This window comes from Octopus bimaculoides, chromosome 2, assembly GCF_046866305.1.
Source record: "Octopus bimaculoides isolate indiv1 chromosome 2, ASM4686630v1, whole genome shotgun sequence".
Lineage (NCBI taxonomy): Eukaryota > Metazoa > Mollusca > Cephalopoda > Octopoda > Octopodidae > Octopus > Octopus bimaculoides.
This window is the reverse complement of record NC_142929.1, coordinates 4842668-4862667: the sequence shown is the minus strand read 5'-3', so window position 1 is coordinate 4862667 and position 20000 is coordinate 4842668. Positions and strand designations below refer to the sequence as shown.

General features: G+C 36.9%; 1 protein-coding gene across 1 annotated transcript in view; it reads left to right on the top strand.

The window, feature by feature from the left end:
• The window catches only part of LOC106868897 (neuronal calcium sensor 1), a 326700-nt gene that overhangs the window by 297114 nt on the left and 9586 nt on the right, over window positions 1–20000 (top strand). The window contains exons 6-7 of the mRNA XM_014914360.3: window positions 7554–7642; window positions 9334–9411. Coding sequence (XP_014769846.1) covers window positions 7554–7642; window positions 9334–9411 — 167 coding nt within the window. The remainder of the gene's footprint in view (window positions 1–7553; window positions 7643–9333; window positions 9412–20000) is intronic.

The following is a 20000-nucleotide window of genomic DNA, read 5'->3' as shown; positions in this document are numbered from 1 at the left end:
AGATCAGGTTATGAAAGTTACAGAGAGGGTCATAGCCCAACTAATTAGGGAGCGAATCAATTTAGATGAGATGCAGTTTGGGTTCGTGCCAGGTAAAAGCACTACTTATGCCTTATTTCTAGTGAGACAGCTGCAGGAGAAATACCTAGCTAAGGATAAACCTCTGTACCTGGCTTTCGTTGACATGGAGAAAGCCTTTGACAGGGTCCCCCGATCCCTTATCTGGTGGTCAATGAGGAAACTTGGGATAGAAGAATGGTTAGTGAGAGCTGTGCGAGCCATGTACAGAGATGCTGCCAGTAAGGTGAGGGTTGGAAATGAGTACAGCAATGAATTCCGGGTAGAGGTAGGGGTCCACCAAGGTTCCGTCCTCAGCCCCCTCTTATTTATCATAGTCCTCCAGGCAATCACAGAGGAGTTCAAGACAGGTTGCCCCTGGGAGCTCCTCTATGCTGATGACCTTGCCCTAATTGCGGAGTCACTATCAGAACTAGAGGAGAAGTTTCAGGTGTGGAAGCACGGTCTAGAATTGAAGGGCCTTAGAGTCAACCCAGCTAAAACCAAAATCCTAATAAGTAGGAAGGTAGATAAAACACAAACCCCTTCAGGTAGATGGCCCTGCTCAGTATGTAGAAAAGGAGTAGGTAGTAACTCTATAAGATGTACCCGGTGCAAGCTATAGACACATAAGAGGTGCAGCAACATCAAAGGCAGGTTAACTAGCAAGTTAGTTTTTGTTTGTGGCAGATGTTCAGGTGCAATAAAGACTGTAAACAAACAGGAAACAACTTCTATCTCATTCCAGGGTGAAAAACTAGAGGTAGTCGATAGCTTCCGCTATCTGGGCAACCAAGTTAGTAGTGGGGGTGGGTGCGCTGAAAGTGTAGCTGCTAGAATAAGAATAGCCTGGGCAAAGTTTAGAGAGCTCTTACCCCTGCTGGCGACAAAGGGACTCTCACTCAGAGTAAAAGGCAGACTGTATGACGCATGCGTACGAACAGCCATGCTACATGGCAGTGAAACATGGGCTGTAACTGCTGAGGACATACGTAAGCTCGCAAGGAATGAAGCCAGTATGCTCCGTTGGATGCGTAATGTCAATGCAAATACCCGTCAGAGTGTAAGTATCTTGAGAGAAAAGCTGAACATTAGAAGCATCAGTTGTGGTGTGCAAGAGAGACGATTGCGCTGGTATGGACATGTGGTGAGAATGGATGAGGATAGCTGCGTGAAAAAGTGCCACACCCTAACAGTTGAGGGAACCCGTGGAAGAGGTAGGCCCAGGAAGACCTGGGCTGAGGTGGTGAGGCAAGACCTTCGTACATTGGGCCTCACCGAGGCGATGACTACTGACCGAGACCTTTGGAAATGTGCTGTGCGTGAGAAGACCCGGCAAGCCAAGTAAGATCGTTGCCAGTGCCCCTGGACTGGCTCTTGTGCGGGTGGCACATGAGATGCACCATTTTGAGCGTGGCCGTTGCCAGTACCGCCTGACTGGCTCCCGTAGGATTTTCGAGTGAGATCGTTGCCAGTGCCCCTGGACTGGCTTGTGCGGGTGGCACATAAAAGACACCATTTCGAGCGTGGCCGTTTTCGTGCGGGTGACACGTAAAAGCACCCACTACACTCTCTGAGTGGTTGGCGTTAGGAAGGGCATCCAGCTGTAGAAACTCTGCCAAATTAGATTGGAGCCTGGTGTTGCCATCCGGTTTCACCAGTCCTCAGTCAAATCGTCCAACCCATGCTAGCATGGAAAGCGGACGCTAAACGATGATGATGATGATGATGATGATATATATATTGTTGTATTTCGGGATGGTCATTTTTTTCTTTTTGGCCAAATAAACACACACACTAAAAAAAGAAAAAAAATGACCACCCTGAAATACAACAATATCTGTTTCAACACACGGATTCACATCAGTAATCTTGCGAAACGAATTGATAAATATGAATATACCATCATCATCATCATCATCATCATATAATATTCATGTTCTATACTGGCATACGTTGGATGGTTTGATAGGATACAATGCACCCAAGACTACATCAAGCTCCAATTTTGGTTTTGGCATGGCTTCTACAGATGGATGTCCTTCCTAATGCCAACCAATTTACAGCATGGAATGGGTGCTTGTTTTTCCATGTTATCTACACTATAGAAGTCACCATGCAATTTGTGGGACTACCAACCCTAGGTGAGATGGTGGTGGTGGTGGTGTTTGGTTTCATGCTAGAGAACAAGGAATTACTATGAGAGGGGTGGTCAGAGCAGGTTCCTGTAGATGGATCTGCATGGCAACTCAAGTCTAATGGGAGTAAAAGAAAAGGGAGAGAGAAAGGGAATCTGATCAGTAGGGGCTGCAAGACATATATATATATATACATATATAGGGTGACCCCAAAGTAGGTTTGCAGTTATTCGAATATCTTTCACATTCATATATTAACAGTTTTGATCTTAATTACAAAAAAATATGAAGCCATTTTTCTATGCTAATTTAGTTAATTTTGTCAAGCTCCCTTTTCAGTTTGTAAGATAGAAATTTAAATGTAGTAAAATGTTTTAAAGGAAATTTAAAGTGCCTACATGATAACTGTAGACCTACTTTTGGGCCACCCTGTATGTATCGTCGGTGGATTTTATATCTGAAAAAGCACACAGTGTTTCTCAACTAGGGTTCATATGGCCCCTGAGAGTCCAATTAAGATTTTTGGGGGTCCACTCAACAAAATAGTAAATTGGGGAACCACAATAGTATTTTGAGGACCCCCTGGAAAAATTTTGCTTTAGATGTGTGTATTGGTGTGTATTGCAAGACTCGAAAGGAGCTCAGCCATTTTGCCTTCATGAGGCCCAAGACCTGAAAGGAACTTGATCCCAGTATTTTAAGCCTGATTAGGCTGAACTGCTAAGTTATGGGGATGTAAACAAGCTAAAACAGTTTGTCAAGTTGTGGTGGGGGACAAACACAGATACACACACACACACACACACACACAGAGATATGTATGATGGGCTTCTTTCAGTTTCCCTCTACTAAATCCACTCACAAGGTACTGGTCAACCTGAGGCTATAGTGGAAAACACTTGCCCAAGGTGTCACGCACTGAGACTGAACCCAGAACCATGTGGTTGAGAAGCAAACTTCCATGTCTGTGCCTTCTTCATTTGTTGGAAGTTAATGCATTTTCACTTTTGCATGGGTCTTTTAAGATATCTGCTAAATTTTGGTTCAAATAAACAGTTTCTGTTATTTATTCCAAGATTTATTAGTTTTGTTACATAACTTCAGGATTTCTATTAATTCTTTTCTTCTTCAGACATCTTTCAAAGTCCTTTTTTTTTTTTTGCTATTCTTTACAGGTTTTTAAATTTGTTTGTATTGTTGCATTTTTTTTTTATTTATTTACTTTTTGTATTGCTATTTTCATATTTCAAGTCTGTTATATCATATTGTTTGTTATTTCTTTTTAATAAGTCTTTTTTTCTATCTAAAACTTTCCAGCCAATTTTTTATTATTATTTTTCCTTTCTTTTTTAACTCTAATTTTAGCATTATATGTCTGTAAAATCTTTGCACGCAAGTTATTATTTATAGTGAGTAAATCATCTCTGTATCTAAATGAATACATTTACCATTTCTAAGCACATTTTTTTTATTATTTATCTTTGCCATAGTAGAAGAAACATGTTAACCTAGAACGATGCTTCGATAATCACAAGAAAATACCAATGTTTTGACCAAAAAAATCAGAATGTATTCTAATTCAAAATAACCATTGTCTACTAAGAATTTCATTTTTTTTTTAACAGTAATCCAACTAAAAATTAATTTCTCTATTAACTCATTAAAGTGATGTCCCATTAATTAGCTATTTTGCTCCTCTATGACAGAAATAATTTTACACTAGTTTTTAAGACTTCATATGTTTCATTTTGAAAGATTTTGGAACCCATTTTCATGAAATCAAAATCATTTGGATTATAATATTGTGAATGTTTGAATTAGCAAATATTTTCATAACTGTAGTTGTGATTCTTATTCATCTATATTTTTCACATTTTATATATCTAAGAAATTGTTTTCACAATTTAGTATTTATTTTTGTTGGAGACTTGAGAGTTTTATTGAATTTTGGTTCATCTTTGGAAAACAGTATAGCTGAAACATTGCTATTTATTTCTTACTTTGAGACAAAGCCAGGCATAAGTTAAGAAAGAATCAAGTGGACCGACGCTGTACATGGATGGAACTTATTCTATCAATCTTACAAGGATGAAAGACAAGCTCATTCATGTCTTTGTATAATCATTAAGGGACAAAATGAGATAATACAAAATATTCAAAGTAGCACATTACTATTTAAACCTCTAATTAATTAATATTAATTTCTTTTATTTAGTACTTATCTATTGTTTATTTTCCTTTCCACCGTTTATATTCATATTGTCGTTGTTATTAATAACTTGTTCTTCTACCTGTCTCAGTATTAAAGATATTTTACACATAAATGCCATATTATTTCATTGTCTTGGGAAGGTCATTATGCCAGTAATAAACACACACACACTGGTTCAATATCACTTCTTTAATGTGCTGGTTAAGTAATCAATTGGCTGTTTGTCATTTAAAGTCCTTTTATCACTATTGATGACCTTTTCAATAACTTGTCTTGCCCTTTCTCAAGATCTGCTCCCAGCACATTAAATAAACAATCAATTAATAACAGTATAGAAGTGATATTGAACCAGTGCATGTGTTTATTATTATTGGCATAATGACCCTCCCAAGACACAAGATTTGTTTCAACTCACGACTTCACAGCAAGAATCTTCCAAACCAAATACAAAAACTATATTATCTATATCATTGTTTGCTTTGTCTTTCATACAAATTCCTCCAAATAATTGTTCTTGCAGATTTTTCTATCACTTTATAACTAATTCTAATATTTTGCTCTTTCTTTAGTTTTATATATTTATTACTTATTTTTGTTAATGCTATTTTCTAAATCTTTCTAATTACTTTATAAACAAGATTCAAATTACACATTTTGTTTCATAGAATTTTTCCTCTTTCCTATCAAATTATTTGATTTCAGTTTTCTTTCAATATTTTAATTCATTGTAAAATTTGTATTTCTAAATAGTGTGTTGTTTTTCACCATTTCTTTTAAATTTATGCTTTTAATTAAAAACCATTGAGCTAACAAGTTTTGTTAAGTCTTATGAAAATTTCTAAATGCTTTTTATAGATAAAGTATATATTCCTGAAGTATAGGTGTTTACATGGAGACACATACCTGTCACATTCATAAACATACACTCAGGTGTGCTTATGTATATCTGTGTGTGTGTGTCATACATACATATATAAATCTTCAGTAAATCATAAATCCAAAATCGAAGCATACACTCTAAATTATAGAGCAGTACAGTATACAGTTAAAGATAGATACGGCCAGTCTGTGGGGTTACCCTGGGTTTCATATCCTCCAGACCCTAAAATCCATTAGTCTATGGCCTCTCCAGCAAGACTTGCACTTCTGTCAGACCCAAGACTTGCAAGTCTTGCTAGAGAGGCCATATATATATATTTAAATAATGAGGGTGATAAATTGAATATTAATTTAACTTCAATTTAAAACCAGTAGCCTAGCACATAGAAAAATCTGAAAATTCAGAAAAATTGTATTACATGCGTATAAGAAGGGATGACCACTAAGCGGACATCCATTATGCTAGAAATAGATCACCTACGATCTAACCACAAAGAAAAGAATGTTCTCTAGAAAAACTTCAGCAAACACCATAATGTATATATATATATATATATATATATATATATATATATATATATATATATGGTTGGTGCATAATTATTGCAGCTTTTTTCAACAAAAACAATAATGACATATAACAAAAACATCTTTAAATGATTATTCCGGAGCATATTCACCATCTACTTCAATTACTGCTTCCCATTTGCTTGGCAGACCGTCATTTAAAGATGTTTTTGTTAAATATTATTGTTTTTGTTGAATAAAATTTGATGAAAAATAGCCGCAATTCTGCTTATACAGGTACAATATAAAATATATGAAGAAAAGGGTAAAAATACTGCTTGCTAAAAATGAAAGTGAAAGCTTCAAAAAAACCCACCAATACTATGATAAATACACACACGAACAATGTAATGAATATTTAAAAAAATAGGCCTACCTTCAGGATGGAATTTGAAGATAGTTTACATACCCCAATATCAATTGATTTCTTGCTGTTCATGAGAAAGCATGCTTTGTAATCTTCAGTTGGAAACTATTTAGCATCTATTTCTAAGATATTAATTACATCAACTCGTGTGCATTTCTAACTTTAAAATACACGAGTTGACATAATGAATATATATATAAGGCTCACAAACAACAGGTGGACCTACACAGTTACCAAGTGGTATCCAAAACATTGGAAAATTTCACTTGAAAGGCCTCCATGACAATGGCAAGATGATTTACTGAAGTAATTTGGTTCAAGATAGAAAAGAATGATGCAATCAAGACAGAAGTGGAAGTGCATTGTGATCAGCAGGGTACAACTGCGTCTGATTGTCTGATCAAAACTGCAGTGTGTGTGTGTGTGTGAATAGATACATATCTAGATCTTCCAGTGGGATTAATTCCAAGTTCAGTCTCACTGTGTGGCATCTTGAGTGTTTTCTACTAAAGAGCCCAGCCAACCCAGGCCTTGTGAGTAGATTTGGTAGATAGAAACTAAAAGAAGGCCATCATAATATGTGTGTGTGTATTTATATAAAAATGCATGTGTGTGTGTATATGTTTCTGTCTCCTTAGCTTGGTTTTTGCCTGATTGTTGTAAATGAGCATCACCGTCATACAAGCAGTGTCCTTCATTTCCAATCTTTTGTGAAAACATGTCTGGTCCTGGGGAAATATGACCTTATTTGGAAGCAGATGAAGGTTCGTTACTGAAAGGGCATCCAGCCTTAGAAAATCTGCCTTTACAAATACTGTCTGACCCAAGCAAGAATGATAAAATGGATGTTAAAAAAACATAAGACCACACACACACACACACACACACACACATAAAAACACGAACATTAGCACAAAATCACTCAAATTCCTTCCTCTTTATTTATGTTGAACCATAAAATTAATATGCCAATAACTGGAAAAGTTACGTTTGTTAAAAAAAGTTACTTGCTGCAAGGCATCTTAGAATGGCTTCCAGCTTCTTTATCATATGATGCCAACCAAAATAGCTGAGGAAAATAAAATAAGTTTTAGTTCCCAAACTTAAAATACCTATTTCCAAAAAAAAAAAAAAAAAAAAAAGAAAATTATATATAAATAAAATGAATCTGTAAATAAACTGAATTTAAATATTCAGAGCATGATGATGATGATGATGATGATGATGCTGATGAGAGCATTGATGTTCTTGCTATTTTTATTGCGTATATTTATTAAATAGCACTCTACTCTTATTCCTGTCATATTAAGCAGTTCTATTATTATATTTCCAGGGGCTTTCCGTCTTTATGATCTTGACAGTGATGGCTTCATAACGCGGGAGGAACTTCTAGATATTGTAGATGCTATCTACAAGATGGTGGTATGTTATGTTTTCTGAATGTTTTACTTGCTCACTTTAAACTCTGTCATTTTGCATTTTGGTTTATTGAAGTTGTCAGAAAAGATAATAATCAAGATGTAGAATATAAGAATGAATTATTACAAGATAATGTATTTTAAGTTGCTATCGGAACCCCATTCAAGGCTGTATTTTTATGCTACGTGGGAGTACGTGAAGTACTCATAGTTATACTCATAGGAGTGGATTGTATGCAAATGAAAATCTTATCAGTTTTACTTTAATCAGCCTTCCTACCAATTTGTGTCTATACGGCCTTGTGCCAAGTAATTGATTATCAAACTTTTAAAGTAATAGACATCCAAATATGTTATCTCTCACTCCCCCACTTCTAGCCATTCCAATTCTCATTACCATCACTTGATACATCTCTAAGCATCTCTCCTAACACTCTTGTAGAATGTTACCTCTATCCTCTCTGTACCACTTACACCCCCTCCCCCCATCACTATTCCACTATCTCTCTCTATCTCTATTTCTCTCTCTCTTTAACTCTTTCCTTCCTCTCTTTTTTTCTACTGGAATAACCAAATATCTTCCCTTATAATAAGACACTTATTGTTACCCTTCTATTACACATTAACCTCTCACCTGGCACTAAGCCACCACACTTGTTTCCACTCCCTCTCCCAGCAGGGAGGTCTTCATTTCGCAAATTACTTTGTGACCCTGCTGGTGTTGGTGCCATATAAAAAGCACCGGTGCTGGTGCCACACACAAAAAGCACCCAGTACACCCTGTAAAGTGGTTGTCGTTAGGAAGGGCATCCAGCCATAGAAACCATTCCAGAACAGACAATGGAACCTGGTGCACTTTTTGGTTTGCTTAGCTCCTGTCAAACTGTCCAACTCATACCAGCATGGAAGACGGACATGAAACGATGATGATGATGATGTTAAGAACTGCAGATTTAGACAATACAGTTCTGTATTTAAGAAATGAGGAATTATATATATTTTTTACATTATTTACATTTGACAGATTTTTGTCCTCATTTTGTTTGTTGTTAACACAACATTTCGGCTTGTATACCCTCCAGCCTTCATCAGGTGGCTTGAGGAAATTTTGAACCTGGATTCTCATTCTTAAGGTATTTTTCGATATTATTATTATTCTTATTATTCAGGTCACTGCCTGGAATCGAACTCGGTATCTTTAACCACTACACCATATGCCAACAGACATATGGCATAGTGGTTAAGAGCACGGGCTACTAACCCCAAGATTCGAAGTTCAATTCCAGGCAGTGACCTGAATAATAATAGATAAATAAATAATAATAATAAAAACAACATCGAAAAATACCTTAGGAACGAGAACCCAGGTTGGAAATTTCCCCAAGACACCTGATGAAGGCTGGAGGGTATATCAGCCGAAACGTTGTGTTAAAAACAAACAAGATGAGGACAAATATCCGTCAAATGTAAATAATGTGCATATTTAGAGTACAATTGAAGGTTTTAACTGATAAAAAATTATAATTAAACACAATTTGTGAGAAGAAATTAATTTGACAACAGCAATAACAGCTGGTAGTGAAAGATCATGCAGATTAATTTTTTGTTTATTTTAGATTAAATTGAATATTATTGCTTTGAAATAAATTTCAAATGACAAGAGAACATTTAATATTCTATGGATCCATTTTGCAGGGAAACATGGTAAAATTACCAGAGGAAGAAAACACGCCAGAGAAACGTGTAAATAAAATATTTGAAATAATGGATAAGGTGAGGAAAAGAAACCTGTTTCTTTCTTTTTTTTTTAATTGTTTTTGGTTTAAAACAAATTTAAAGGAATACATTGTTACCATATGTGTGGGAATAAAATTGCTTACGGAATGCAAATTTAGGTCCAACCCAGAATGTTCAAAGAGTTTTCATTGTCTCCCAAAAAGTTTTAGAGAATGCTCTTTTCATTCTATGTTTCTAAGCCTGTGATTGCTACCGAATAATGTCTGAATTCTTTTCAAGCTGCATATACCCAAATACATCTCAGTCAACAACAAGTCCTTATTTGAATGGGCCATGACACCACAAGACTTGTCTTCAAAATGACTTGACAGATCCTATCAGGTGGTGCTATTAAATTAAACATGGCTGAGGTCAATCTTTGGCCAAAACAAGTTTAACATTAAAAGAGATGAATGCCATAGAATAAATGCAAATTAATTCAAATCATTGAAGTGTTTGAAATAGCTTGAAATCTTTGAAGCTTAGCCCCAATTTTTTAGTTTAAAGTAGGTGGATCAAAGAAAGATACCATTCCATCATAGTCACATTCTCATAATTCCTAATATCTATAATAGACTCTTGAATAAACTGTAAACTGAGACACAGGTTCTTGAAAACCTGGTGTATATATAAACCTGGAAATTCTGAATTGCTAGCGCAGTACCTTGTCTTCTCAGTTATCTATCTAACCACCAAAGCCACTAAAATTGATGCAAAAATGTTTGAGGATCAAATCATCTGATTTGTTTTAATTGATAGGTGTAGCTCTTTTACCAAAGAATATGTAGTTACCACCGAAAGCTAACAATCTCCATTCTTATGGTGCTAATTAGTTCACTAAGCTGAGTACATTTTGCCAACAAAAGATAAGAGGTAGCTTAGTCTTAGATACAAACTTGTGTAAGTGAAAATATATGAAACGTTAACCCTTTGGCTTAGCAAACTGATTCATTTTATAAATTTTGATTATTTTCTTTTTTATATTTAGGCTTTGTTTTTATTTACATCTTTTCATGGGTAGAAAAGAAAAGGAAAAAAAACAAAAGTATATAAGACCAAATTATCGAGAAAAAGCCATAACTACCTCACCCAGAAAATAAAGAGAAAGAAAAAACAGAGGGTGGAGAATTAAGCATCAGAAGATGATGGGTAGAGTAATGAGTTGTTACTCCAGAACAGATGGTGTATTGCAGACAGATGTGCCTTGCAGACATGACTGCAAAAGCATTACTGCAAAAGCATTACTGCAGAGAATGCTAGCAAACCTTACTGTAGCAGTCACATCATCTTTTGGGGTTCGTTTCTCAGATGGGCCACAATCATCCAGGTTTTGGTCATCTTCCACTTCTTGAAACAACTAAAACAGCAAAAAATAGCAAGATACATCTGGGAGCATCTTAGAAAACACTACACATGAAATCCTTGTTTAAACCAGACGATATCCAAAGTTGTTTTCAACTTCTTAAGAATTCGTTTAGGTTCCTGTACAGTTCTTCCAAAGTCGGAAACATTTCAGAGAATTCATCATGGGCAGAGGCATGGGTGTGCAGTTGAAAAACTTGCTTCACAAATATTTGTATCAACTGTTATAGCATTGGGTCGAATAATAATCAATTCAGCTGCCACTTGTGTGTGTGGATATGTTTGCATATATATATATATTCTGTCTTTTCTGGATGTGACGTCCAACTAGCTGGACGTCATTTCCCTCATCTCTCGACATTGTTTCTCTTCTATTTATTCTTTATCCTTTCAAAATTTCTCCCAGGCATTATCCATTACAATCCATCTTGGCCTAATCGCCCTTAATGTTTGTCTTCAATTGTTTACTCCGTATGTCCTCTCTGTTGTTGTTTGTTTGTTTGAAGCTTTAAATCTCCACAAATTTTCCATCTTTAAAATTTTTGGATGCTGCTGTTTTATGACGTTTTCCTATCTTATTGCTGAAAGCTCGGAATAGTGAGTAATAAAACAGTTGACAACTGAAGAGGGGCTGGACTTTGTTTGGTATTTTGCCTTGGACTTATCTCTCAGGCGTTTACGTATTCTTCACTCGTTGGTGATGTCCTGTACTTTTTATTTATTTATAATTGAATGACACACAGCCTTGTCCACAGTAAGGTCTTACACTTATATATATATATATATAGGCGCGGGAGTGGCTGTATGGTAAGTAGCTTGCTTACCAACCACATGGTTCTGGGTTCGGTCCCACTGCGTGGCACCTTGGGCAAGTGTCTTCTACTATAGCCTCGGGCCGACCAAAGCCTTGTGAGTGGGTTTGGTAGACGGAAACTGAAAAGAAGCCAGTCGTATATATGTGTATATATATATATATATGTATGTATGTGCGTGTATATGCTTGTGTGTCTCTGTTGTCCCCCCAACATCGCTTGACAACCGATGCTGGTGTGTTCATGTCCCCGTAACTTAGCGGTTTGGCAAAAGAGACCGATAGAATAAGTACTAGGCTTCCAAAGAATAAGTTCTAGGGTTGATTTGCTCGACTAAAGGCGGTGCTCCAGGATGGCCACAGTCAAGTGACTGAAACAAATAAAAGAGTAAAGAGTAATATATATGAAAGTATGGTTGTGTGGTAAGAAGCTTGCTTCCCAACCACATTGTTCTTGGTTCATTTCCACTGCATGGCACCTTGGGCAAGTTTCTTCTGCTATAGCCTCAAACCAACCAAAGCCACCTCCCTCAGTTCCACTCTGAGAGGTCCTTGTCTTGCAAGTTAGTTGGTAACCCATTGGTGTTTGTGCCATGTAAAAAGCACCACATAAAAAGCACCCACTCTGTAAAGTGGTTGACATTCAGAAGAGCAACCAGCTGTAAAACCATGCCAAAACAGGCAAAGGCAGCCTGGTGCAGCCCTCTGGTGACAGGTCCTGTCAAACCCTTGGACATTAAATGATGATGATGATGACAATAACAGTTATAACGATTATGATGATGACAATGATTATGATGATGATAACGATGTTGATGAGGAGGAGGATATTTTGGGAAGATTTTTCTTCCATACAAAGAACTTTGATATTTTGTCTGAGTTCTCCACAGAAATATTTGATTTCTGCACAAACAAGCACAGGCTTGGCTGTGTAGTAAGAAGTTTGCTTCCCAGCCACATGGTTCTGGGTTCAGTTCCACTGCATGGAACCTTGGGCAGGTGTCTTCTACTATAGCCTCATATTGACCAAAGCCTTGTAAGTGGATTTGGTAGACGGAAACTGAAAGAAGCCCATCATGTGTGTGTGTGTTTCCCATCACTGCTTGACAATCAGTGTTGGTTTGTTTACATTCCTGTAACTTAGCAATTTGGTAAAAGTGACTAACAGAATAAATACTAGGCATTAAAAAAAATGTATTGAAGCCAATTCATTCAACCAAAAATTCTTTGTGCTGGTGCCCCAGCATGGCCACTATCTAATGACAAAGAAATAAAAGATATATTAAGCATGACCTGTATTTGTGAGGGGGTTGAGAGAGAGAGAGAATGAGTGAATCTTTGCTGTTTTCGATTTGGCATGTTTGATGGCTATTTTCCATCGAGTGTCCTGAACCTGCAGATGAGCCAGTTTGATATCGGAACACGAGTTGTTTGGCAACGGTTGTATGTTTGAAGTATTGGATTAGTGACCAACTTTACATTATTTACATTTGACGGATATTTGTCCTCGTCTTGTTTGTTGTTAACACAATGTTTCAGCTAATGTATAATAATAATGATAACAACATCAGAAAAATACCTTAGGAATGAGAACCCAAGTTCGAAATTCCCCCAAGATGAAAGCTGGAGGGTATATCAGTCAAAATGTTGTGTAAACAACAAACAAGATTAGGACAAATATCCGTCAAATGTAAAAAATGTACATAATTCCTCATCTTTCAAATACAGAAATACTGACCAACTTGTTCATTCAAAGCTTGTTATAGTGAAACCAGTTCTTGGATTTTATAATCATTGGGAAAAGGAATAATTTTAAAAGACAAATGGTATTTCCATTCTATGTAACTTCAACCAAATCTATATCACTGTTTACATTTTTGTGGATATTGAACCATTTTAATTCCATACTTTTTGTTGTTATCATTCTCTCTGCTAAAATCATAATGAATATTGCTTTGTTGGGCATTTCTCTTTGGAAAATGTACACATTATTCTATATATTATGCATATATTACCTGTTGTCAATAAACTAGATTCTGACAAGAAGAGTAATATACTTTGCGTGCACACAGATGCTTACAGTGAAAATTTCAAATTAACGGCATTGAACAACTAGTTCAATATCTTAACTTCATTGCCATTTTTATATACAAAGTAGGTTTTGACATTTGAAAATTATATGTACGAAAAAAATGAATGCATCAGGGACTTTTTCTCAATAGCTTTGGTCTTGCTAATCTGGAAGAAATTATTTTAGCTAATTTATTTTTTATTTATCTCTCCAAAATGATCTTCGTTCCATTCAAATGTCAGTGGTTGAGTTATTTCTGCTGTAGAGAACTTGTGGTAAAGATATAGGTTTTGTGCCTACTACAAACAACATATTGCTCAAAACATTTTTCTATTTGCTTTTGTTTCTCTTGAAAGCAACTGATTGTCTTTTAAAACTCTGCAACAATAAAATGCACATACACCCATATTTTCAGTGCAAACCAAGCTAAATGACAACAGATAAACAAAGAACAAATTATCAAGGGAAAGCTTGTGATTTGTCACTTGAATTACAACATGTAGAAGGTATTTCTCTCAACAAGCTTCCTACTTGAATGTCTGAATAAGAGAATAAATAATGAACATCCTTTTATGATATTCAATCAATGATATTTCACTGGATATAATTAATCATAATTATCCCAGTTGATCATCTTGAATTTAAAAGCACAGAATTGTTAGTGTGTCAGACAAAATGCTTAGCACCATTTCCTGTCTTTGCATTTTGAGTTCAAATTCTGCTGAATTTCGACTTTGTCCTTTTCTGGTACTTTATTTTGTTGACTCTGAAAGGATGGGTCCTTTCAGAGTTGATAAAATAAAGTACCAGGGAAGCACTGGGATTTGCTGTAATTGACTCTCTCCTCTCCAAAATTTCAGGCCTTGTGCCATGTTTGTAGAAAGAATTATTTAATGAGAGCAAGGAGAGCAGTGGCATTCTCTCACTAGTATGATGGATTTGGTTTATTCAGCCTGTGTAAGAAACACAGGCAAAAGTGGAATATTCCAGAGGGCTGCATTTCTAAGGGAAGGAGTGAGAAAAGTGTTTAGAATGAGGTTTTAAGATGGGAGAGTAATGAGAAAATGCTTCAAGTGGACTTTAAGCAGAATGGTCTATAAACTGCCAAAGGGAATGGTTCATTCAAGTTCTAGTAAATGGATCAATAAGATAATATATTACATTGGTGAATGTAATGTCTTGTGAGGTTTTAATAAGCTCCTAAGGGAATGTTTTGTCCCTCAGTTGCATGGCCATTTTTGTAGTTGTTTAGAAAGTTAGTGTGTCACAACTGCATCATTTTAGCTATCATCATTTAATGTCTGTTTTCTATGCTGGCACATGTGGGATGGCTTGGCAGGTGCTGGTAAGGCTGGGGGGATGCACCAGGCTCCCTTGTCTAATTGGCATGGTTTCTATGGCTGGATGCCCTTCCTAACACCAACCACTTTACAGAGTGTTCTGGGTGCTTATCATGTGGCACCAGCATGAACAATATATAATGTGGGCTATTCTTGTAGTGTGGTTGCTGGTTGTACGGAACTGAGGTAAATTTGGCATCTAAAGAAGGTAAATTTTTAAGCTATGCATGGGTCACAAGAAACTTGTGTACCATGTAAAGAGACAACTGCTCTGTTGGTGTGCTCCGTTGCAATGTGTTAGCGACTGTGTCTCATGGGGATAATACGCTGCAACATATTATTATGCAGTGTTTCAACTCTTCCAGACTTACATAAAGAAACAAAGACAAAGACTGATGCAAAATCTACTCATGTGCAAAGTTTACAAATTAATAAAAGTTTGAGATGAGTTAATAGAATATTTGAAGATTGGAAATTTGCCATTATTGTATTTAGTTTTAAACCAATTCCAATATTCTGTTCTGTGGGTTTGCATACTGTGTATGCATATTAATAAGAGAGTTCAATACTGTAGTTAGCATTAATTTTAATTCATCATCATCATCATTGTTTAACGTCCGTTTTCCATGCTGGCATGCGTTGGATGGTTCGACTGGGGTCTGGGAAGCCAGGAGGCTGCACCAGGCCCCAGTGTGATCTGGCAGTGTTTCTACAGCTGGATGCCCTTCCTAACGCCAACCACTCCAGGAGTATAGTGGGTGCATTTTACATGCCACCTGCACAGGAGCCAGAGCAGCTGGCATCGACCACGATCGGATGGTGCTTTTTACGTGCCACCGGCACAGAAGCCAGTCAAAGTGCCACTAGCACAGAAGCCAGTCAAAGTGGCACTGGCATCGGACACGTTCGGATGGTGATTTTTACATGCTACCGGCACGGGAGTCACAACTACAATTTCCATTTCATTTGATTTTGCTGATGTTGATGTACTTGACTCAATGGGTCTCCTCAAGCATGGCATGTCACCCTACAATCCAAGGTACTTTTGAGTGGGCTGGTTATGCGACACTGGTGTAGGTTACACCTGTGGACTCACTTTATTTGCCAGGTCTTCTCAGTCACAGCAACCTCCAGAGGTCTGTCTTTTGTCATTGCCTTTGTGAGGCCCAACATATTGAAAATGCTCCAGTATGGCCACAGTATTTAGGCTAAAACACAAAAGAATAACAGTGACTCTTAGTTTGATCTTTCAATTTTTGAAAGGTTTCGGAGCAATTTTTGTCTATTTGAAGTAATGTGATGCCCTGAAGAATGCTTTGAGTCATATTTCAACTGTGGGGAATTGTCTTGGTTTGGCCCCGAGTTGCTGGGTGAAGGGATTAGTTGAAGGGGTGGGCATGGCAAGAATTATTTCTTTGTTGTTGGTTGTAAGATCTGGTTGGGAAGTATGAGAAGCATACAAATGTTGCATATAGACCAAGGTACACACTCAGATACACACACACACAAAACTACTGAAGCATAGACAAACAGATGTATAAAGACAATACACAAGGAATTTGATACGACACGCACGCACTTTTTACTATAAATTAGAAGAAAAATGTTTTATTTACATTTGACAGATATTTGTCCTCATCTTGTTTGTTGCTAACACAATGTTTTGGCTGATATACCCTCCAGCCTTCATCAAATGTAAAGAATGTACATAATTCCTCATCTCTTAAATATAGAACTGGAAAAATGTTTACATTGGAAATCTGTTTATTTCTCATTAGAGATGGATGTATGACTATGAGAGTATGTGTGTGTGTGTGTGTGTGTGTGCACATGTGTGTGGAATTATATGCACATATACGGGCATTTATATCTCAATGTTTGGTCTATGAAAGGCAGCGAGCTGGCAAAAACATTAGCATGCCGGGCGAAATGCTTAGCAGTATTTCATCGGTCTTTACATTCTGAGTTCAAATTCCCCTGAGGTTGACTTTGCCTTTCATCCTTTCAGGGTTGACAAATTAAGTACCAGTTGCGTACTGGGGTCGATCTAATCGACTGCCCCCCACCAAAACAAAATTTCAGTCTTTTTGCCTAGAGTAGAAAAGACTGTTTGGTCCATATGGACATAGGTGGGTGTATGGGCATCTGAAAGTTTGAGGGTCTTGAGTTACACTTTTTGGTTGGTATTGGGAGGTACGTATATTTCTATAATTGTTTAATATTGGTAACCTTAAGAAGGATGGTACATTTTAGTTTATATAAAAGCCAACAGTTTTTGTCAACTAAAGTCTGCTTACAAGACTTTGGTCAGCTATAATAGAAAGCACTCACCCAAGGTGACATGCAGTGGGATTGAACCCAGAACTATGTGGGTGCAAAGCAAACTCTTACCAGACATGTGCCTAGACTGGCTTCCCAACCACATGGTCCTGGGTTCACTCCCATTGTATAGTACCTTGGGCAGGGGTTTTCTACTCTGGCTCCAAGCCAACTGAAGCCTTGTGAGTGAATTTGTTATACGGAAACTGAAAGAATCTTATCGTATATATATATATATATATATATATATATATATATACATATATATGTATGTGTCTGTCCTCCACCACTGCTTGGCAACTGGTGTTAGTGTGTTTACATCCCCATAACTTAGCGATTTGGCAAAAGAAACTGATAAAGTAATAACGAGGCTTTAAAGAAAAATGAAAATAAGCACTCGGATTGATTTGTTTCAACTAAAAATTCTTCAAGGCAGTGGCCCAAGATGGCTGCACTTTAATGACTGAAAAAGTTATGCATGCACACATACATCTAATGACTGAGACAAATGAATATTACACACATGCACACAGACACCCACAGACTCACACACACACACACACACTGACTCACACACACACAAATGTTTATGCTTATATCATGTATACTTCGAAAAAGAGAACGAATGATTTGATGAGAGACAGAAAGAGACAAGGAAATCTTTTATAATGATTTCAATTATATTCCATATTGAAACAACAGTTTTCCTCTCTGTATTGGCATTCTCCAAGAATTACATTGCCAACATTATATCTTTCCATAAAGGACCAAATTACGCATTCTGTAATCTGTACTGGAAAGCACAGAGGCAGTCTACATGTCCTGTTGGCTCATGCACTGTTGTTATAACTAATTGGTCTGATGTAAACAGGAAACAATTTCTCCATATCTATTATCCTGTTTAGATCTTTTATTTTCACTTATTACGTTTGTTTATTATTATTATTATTATTATTATTATTATTATTGGCAGCCAAGGAATTGCATCTTCTGTTTCTATATTCTTTCTATTCTTTACTCTTTTACTGACTTCAATCATTGGACTGCAGTCATGATGAAGCACCTGCTTCAAGTATTTTGGTTGTTTATATACAGACCCACTGGCACACTGGGTCTCAAAATATTGGTTGCCAGGAGACTAGTGGGGGCCCACCCGCAACTACAATGCTATAATTTTATTTTATTTTTGTTAAAAGTGTTCTTTCCAACTGTCTACAAACACAGCCAGGCTGAAATAATTGATGCATTCTTCCAGGAGTGAATAAAAAATTCTCAAACTTGAGGGGATAGGCCCCCATATATGGGTTCTAATGGCACAGGTGCCCACTTGCCATTGGACAAGCTGGCAGTCTGGCCAGTCTACTACTGTACCCATGTAAATCTGCAAATAGACAGATGTAAAGATCAGCCCAGTTTCAAACTGCTCATTAAGAATTTTAACAATCAGTGTACTATACATATGATTTATGGACCTGGGTGAATTACAGGTATATATATGTAACATATATACTTGTAGATTTGAGATTTATCTACTAGACCTTGCTCTGAACCTGAAAATCACAGTAGACAGTAACACACTCTCATTGGTAAATGATTGAGTACACTGAGTTGGTCAGTCAGGTCACTACTCAGATGCTATCAATATTGATGTTATAGTAAAGTGGTGAGCTGGCAGAAACATTAGCACACCAGGCAAAATGCTTAGCGGTATTTTGACTGTCTTTACGTTCTGAGTTCAGATTCCGCGAAGATCAACTTTCCCTTTCATCCTTTTGGGGTCGATAAATTAAGTACCAGTACCAACTGGTCACCTCCCCCCAAATTTCGGGTCTTGTACCTAGAGTACAAAAGAATATGTATTAAATTAAAGGCAGGGAGTTGGCAGAAACGTTAGCACACCAAACGAAATGACTTTACGTTCTGAGTTCAAATTCCGCCGAGGTTGACTTTGTCTTTCATCCTCGCGAGGTCGATAAATTACATACCAGTTGCATACTGGGGTCAATTTAATCAACTGGCCCCCTCCCCCAAAATTTCAGGCCTTGTGTAGAAAAGAATATTGATGTTATAAACAACTACATGGTGATGATGTTATGCATCAATTCAATTCTGCTACGAAACTGATTGATACAACTGTAGCTAGATATTATCTTATCAGTTTATACACACACAGCTTCCCCATACAAGTGCAATTTTCTATCAGCTAGCTGTAATGATAATGTTTATTAGATGCTGCATATATTCTCAGTCAATCAGGAGTGGTGATTTAAAAGTACCAATTATTTAATCTATTCTGAGCATAGATCATAGAAGCACATTGCTATGTTATCTATGGTTTTGAGACATGACTAGACTGTTGAGATTGTTGCAGCTAAATGCTTCTCTATTATTATTAAAGTGACAAACTGGCAGAATTGTTAACATACCGGATAAAATGCTTAGCAGAATATTTGCTTGTCTTTACATTCCGAGTTCAAAATCCCACCAAGGTCACATTTCCCTTTCATCCCTTCTGGGTCAATAAAGTAATTCTCAGTTGAGCACTGGGGCTGATGTAATTGACTTTCCCCTCCCTCTAAATTTGCTGGCCTTGTGCCAAAATTTGAAACCATTATTATTGAGTGAGAGAGCAGCGCATGGCATCAGAGTGACACTAGGGTACAAATATACGAAGCCCAGTATA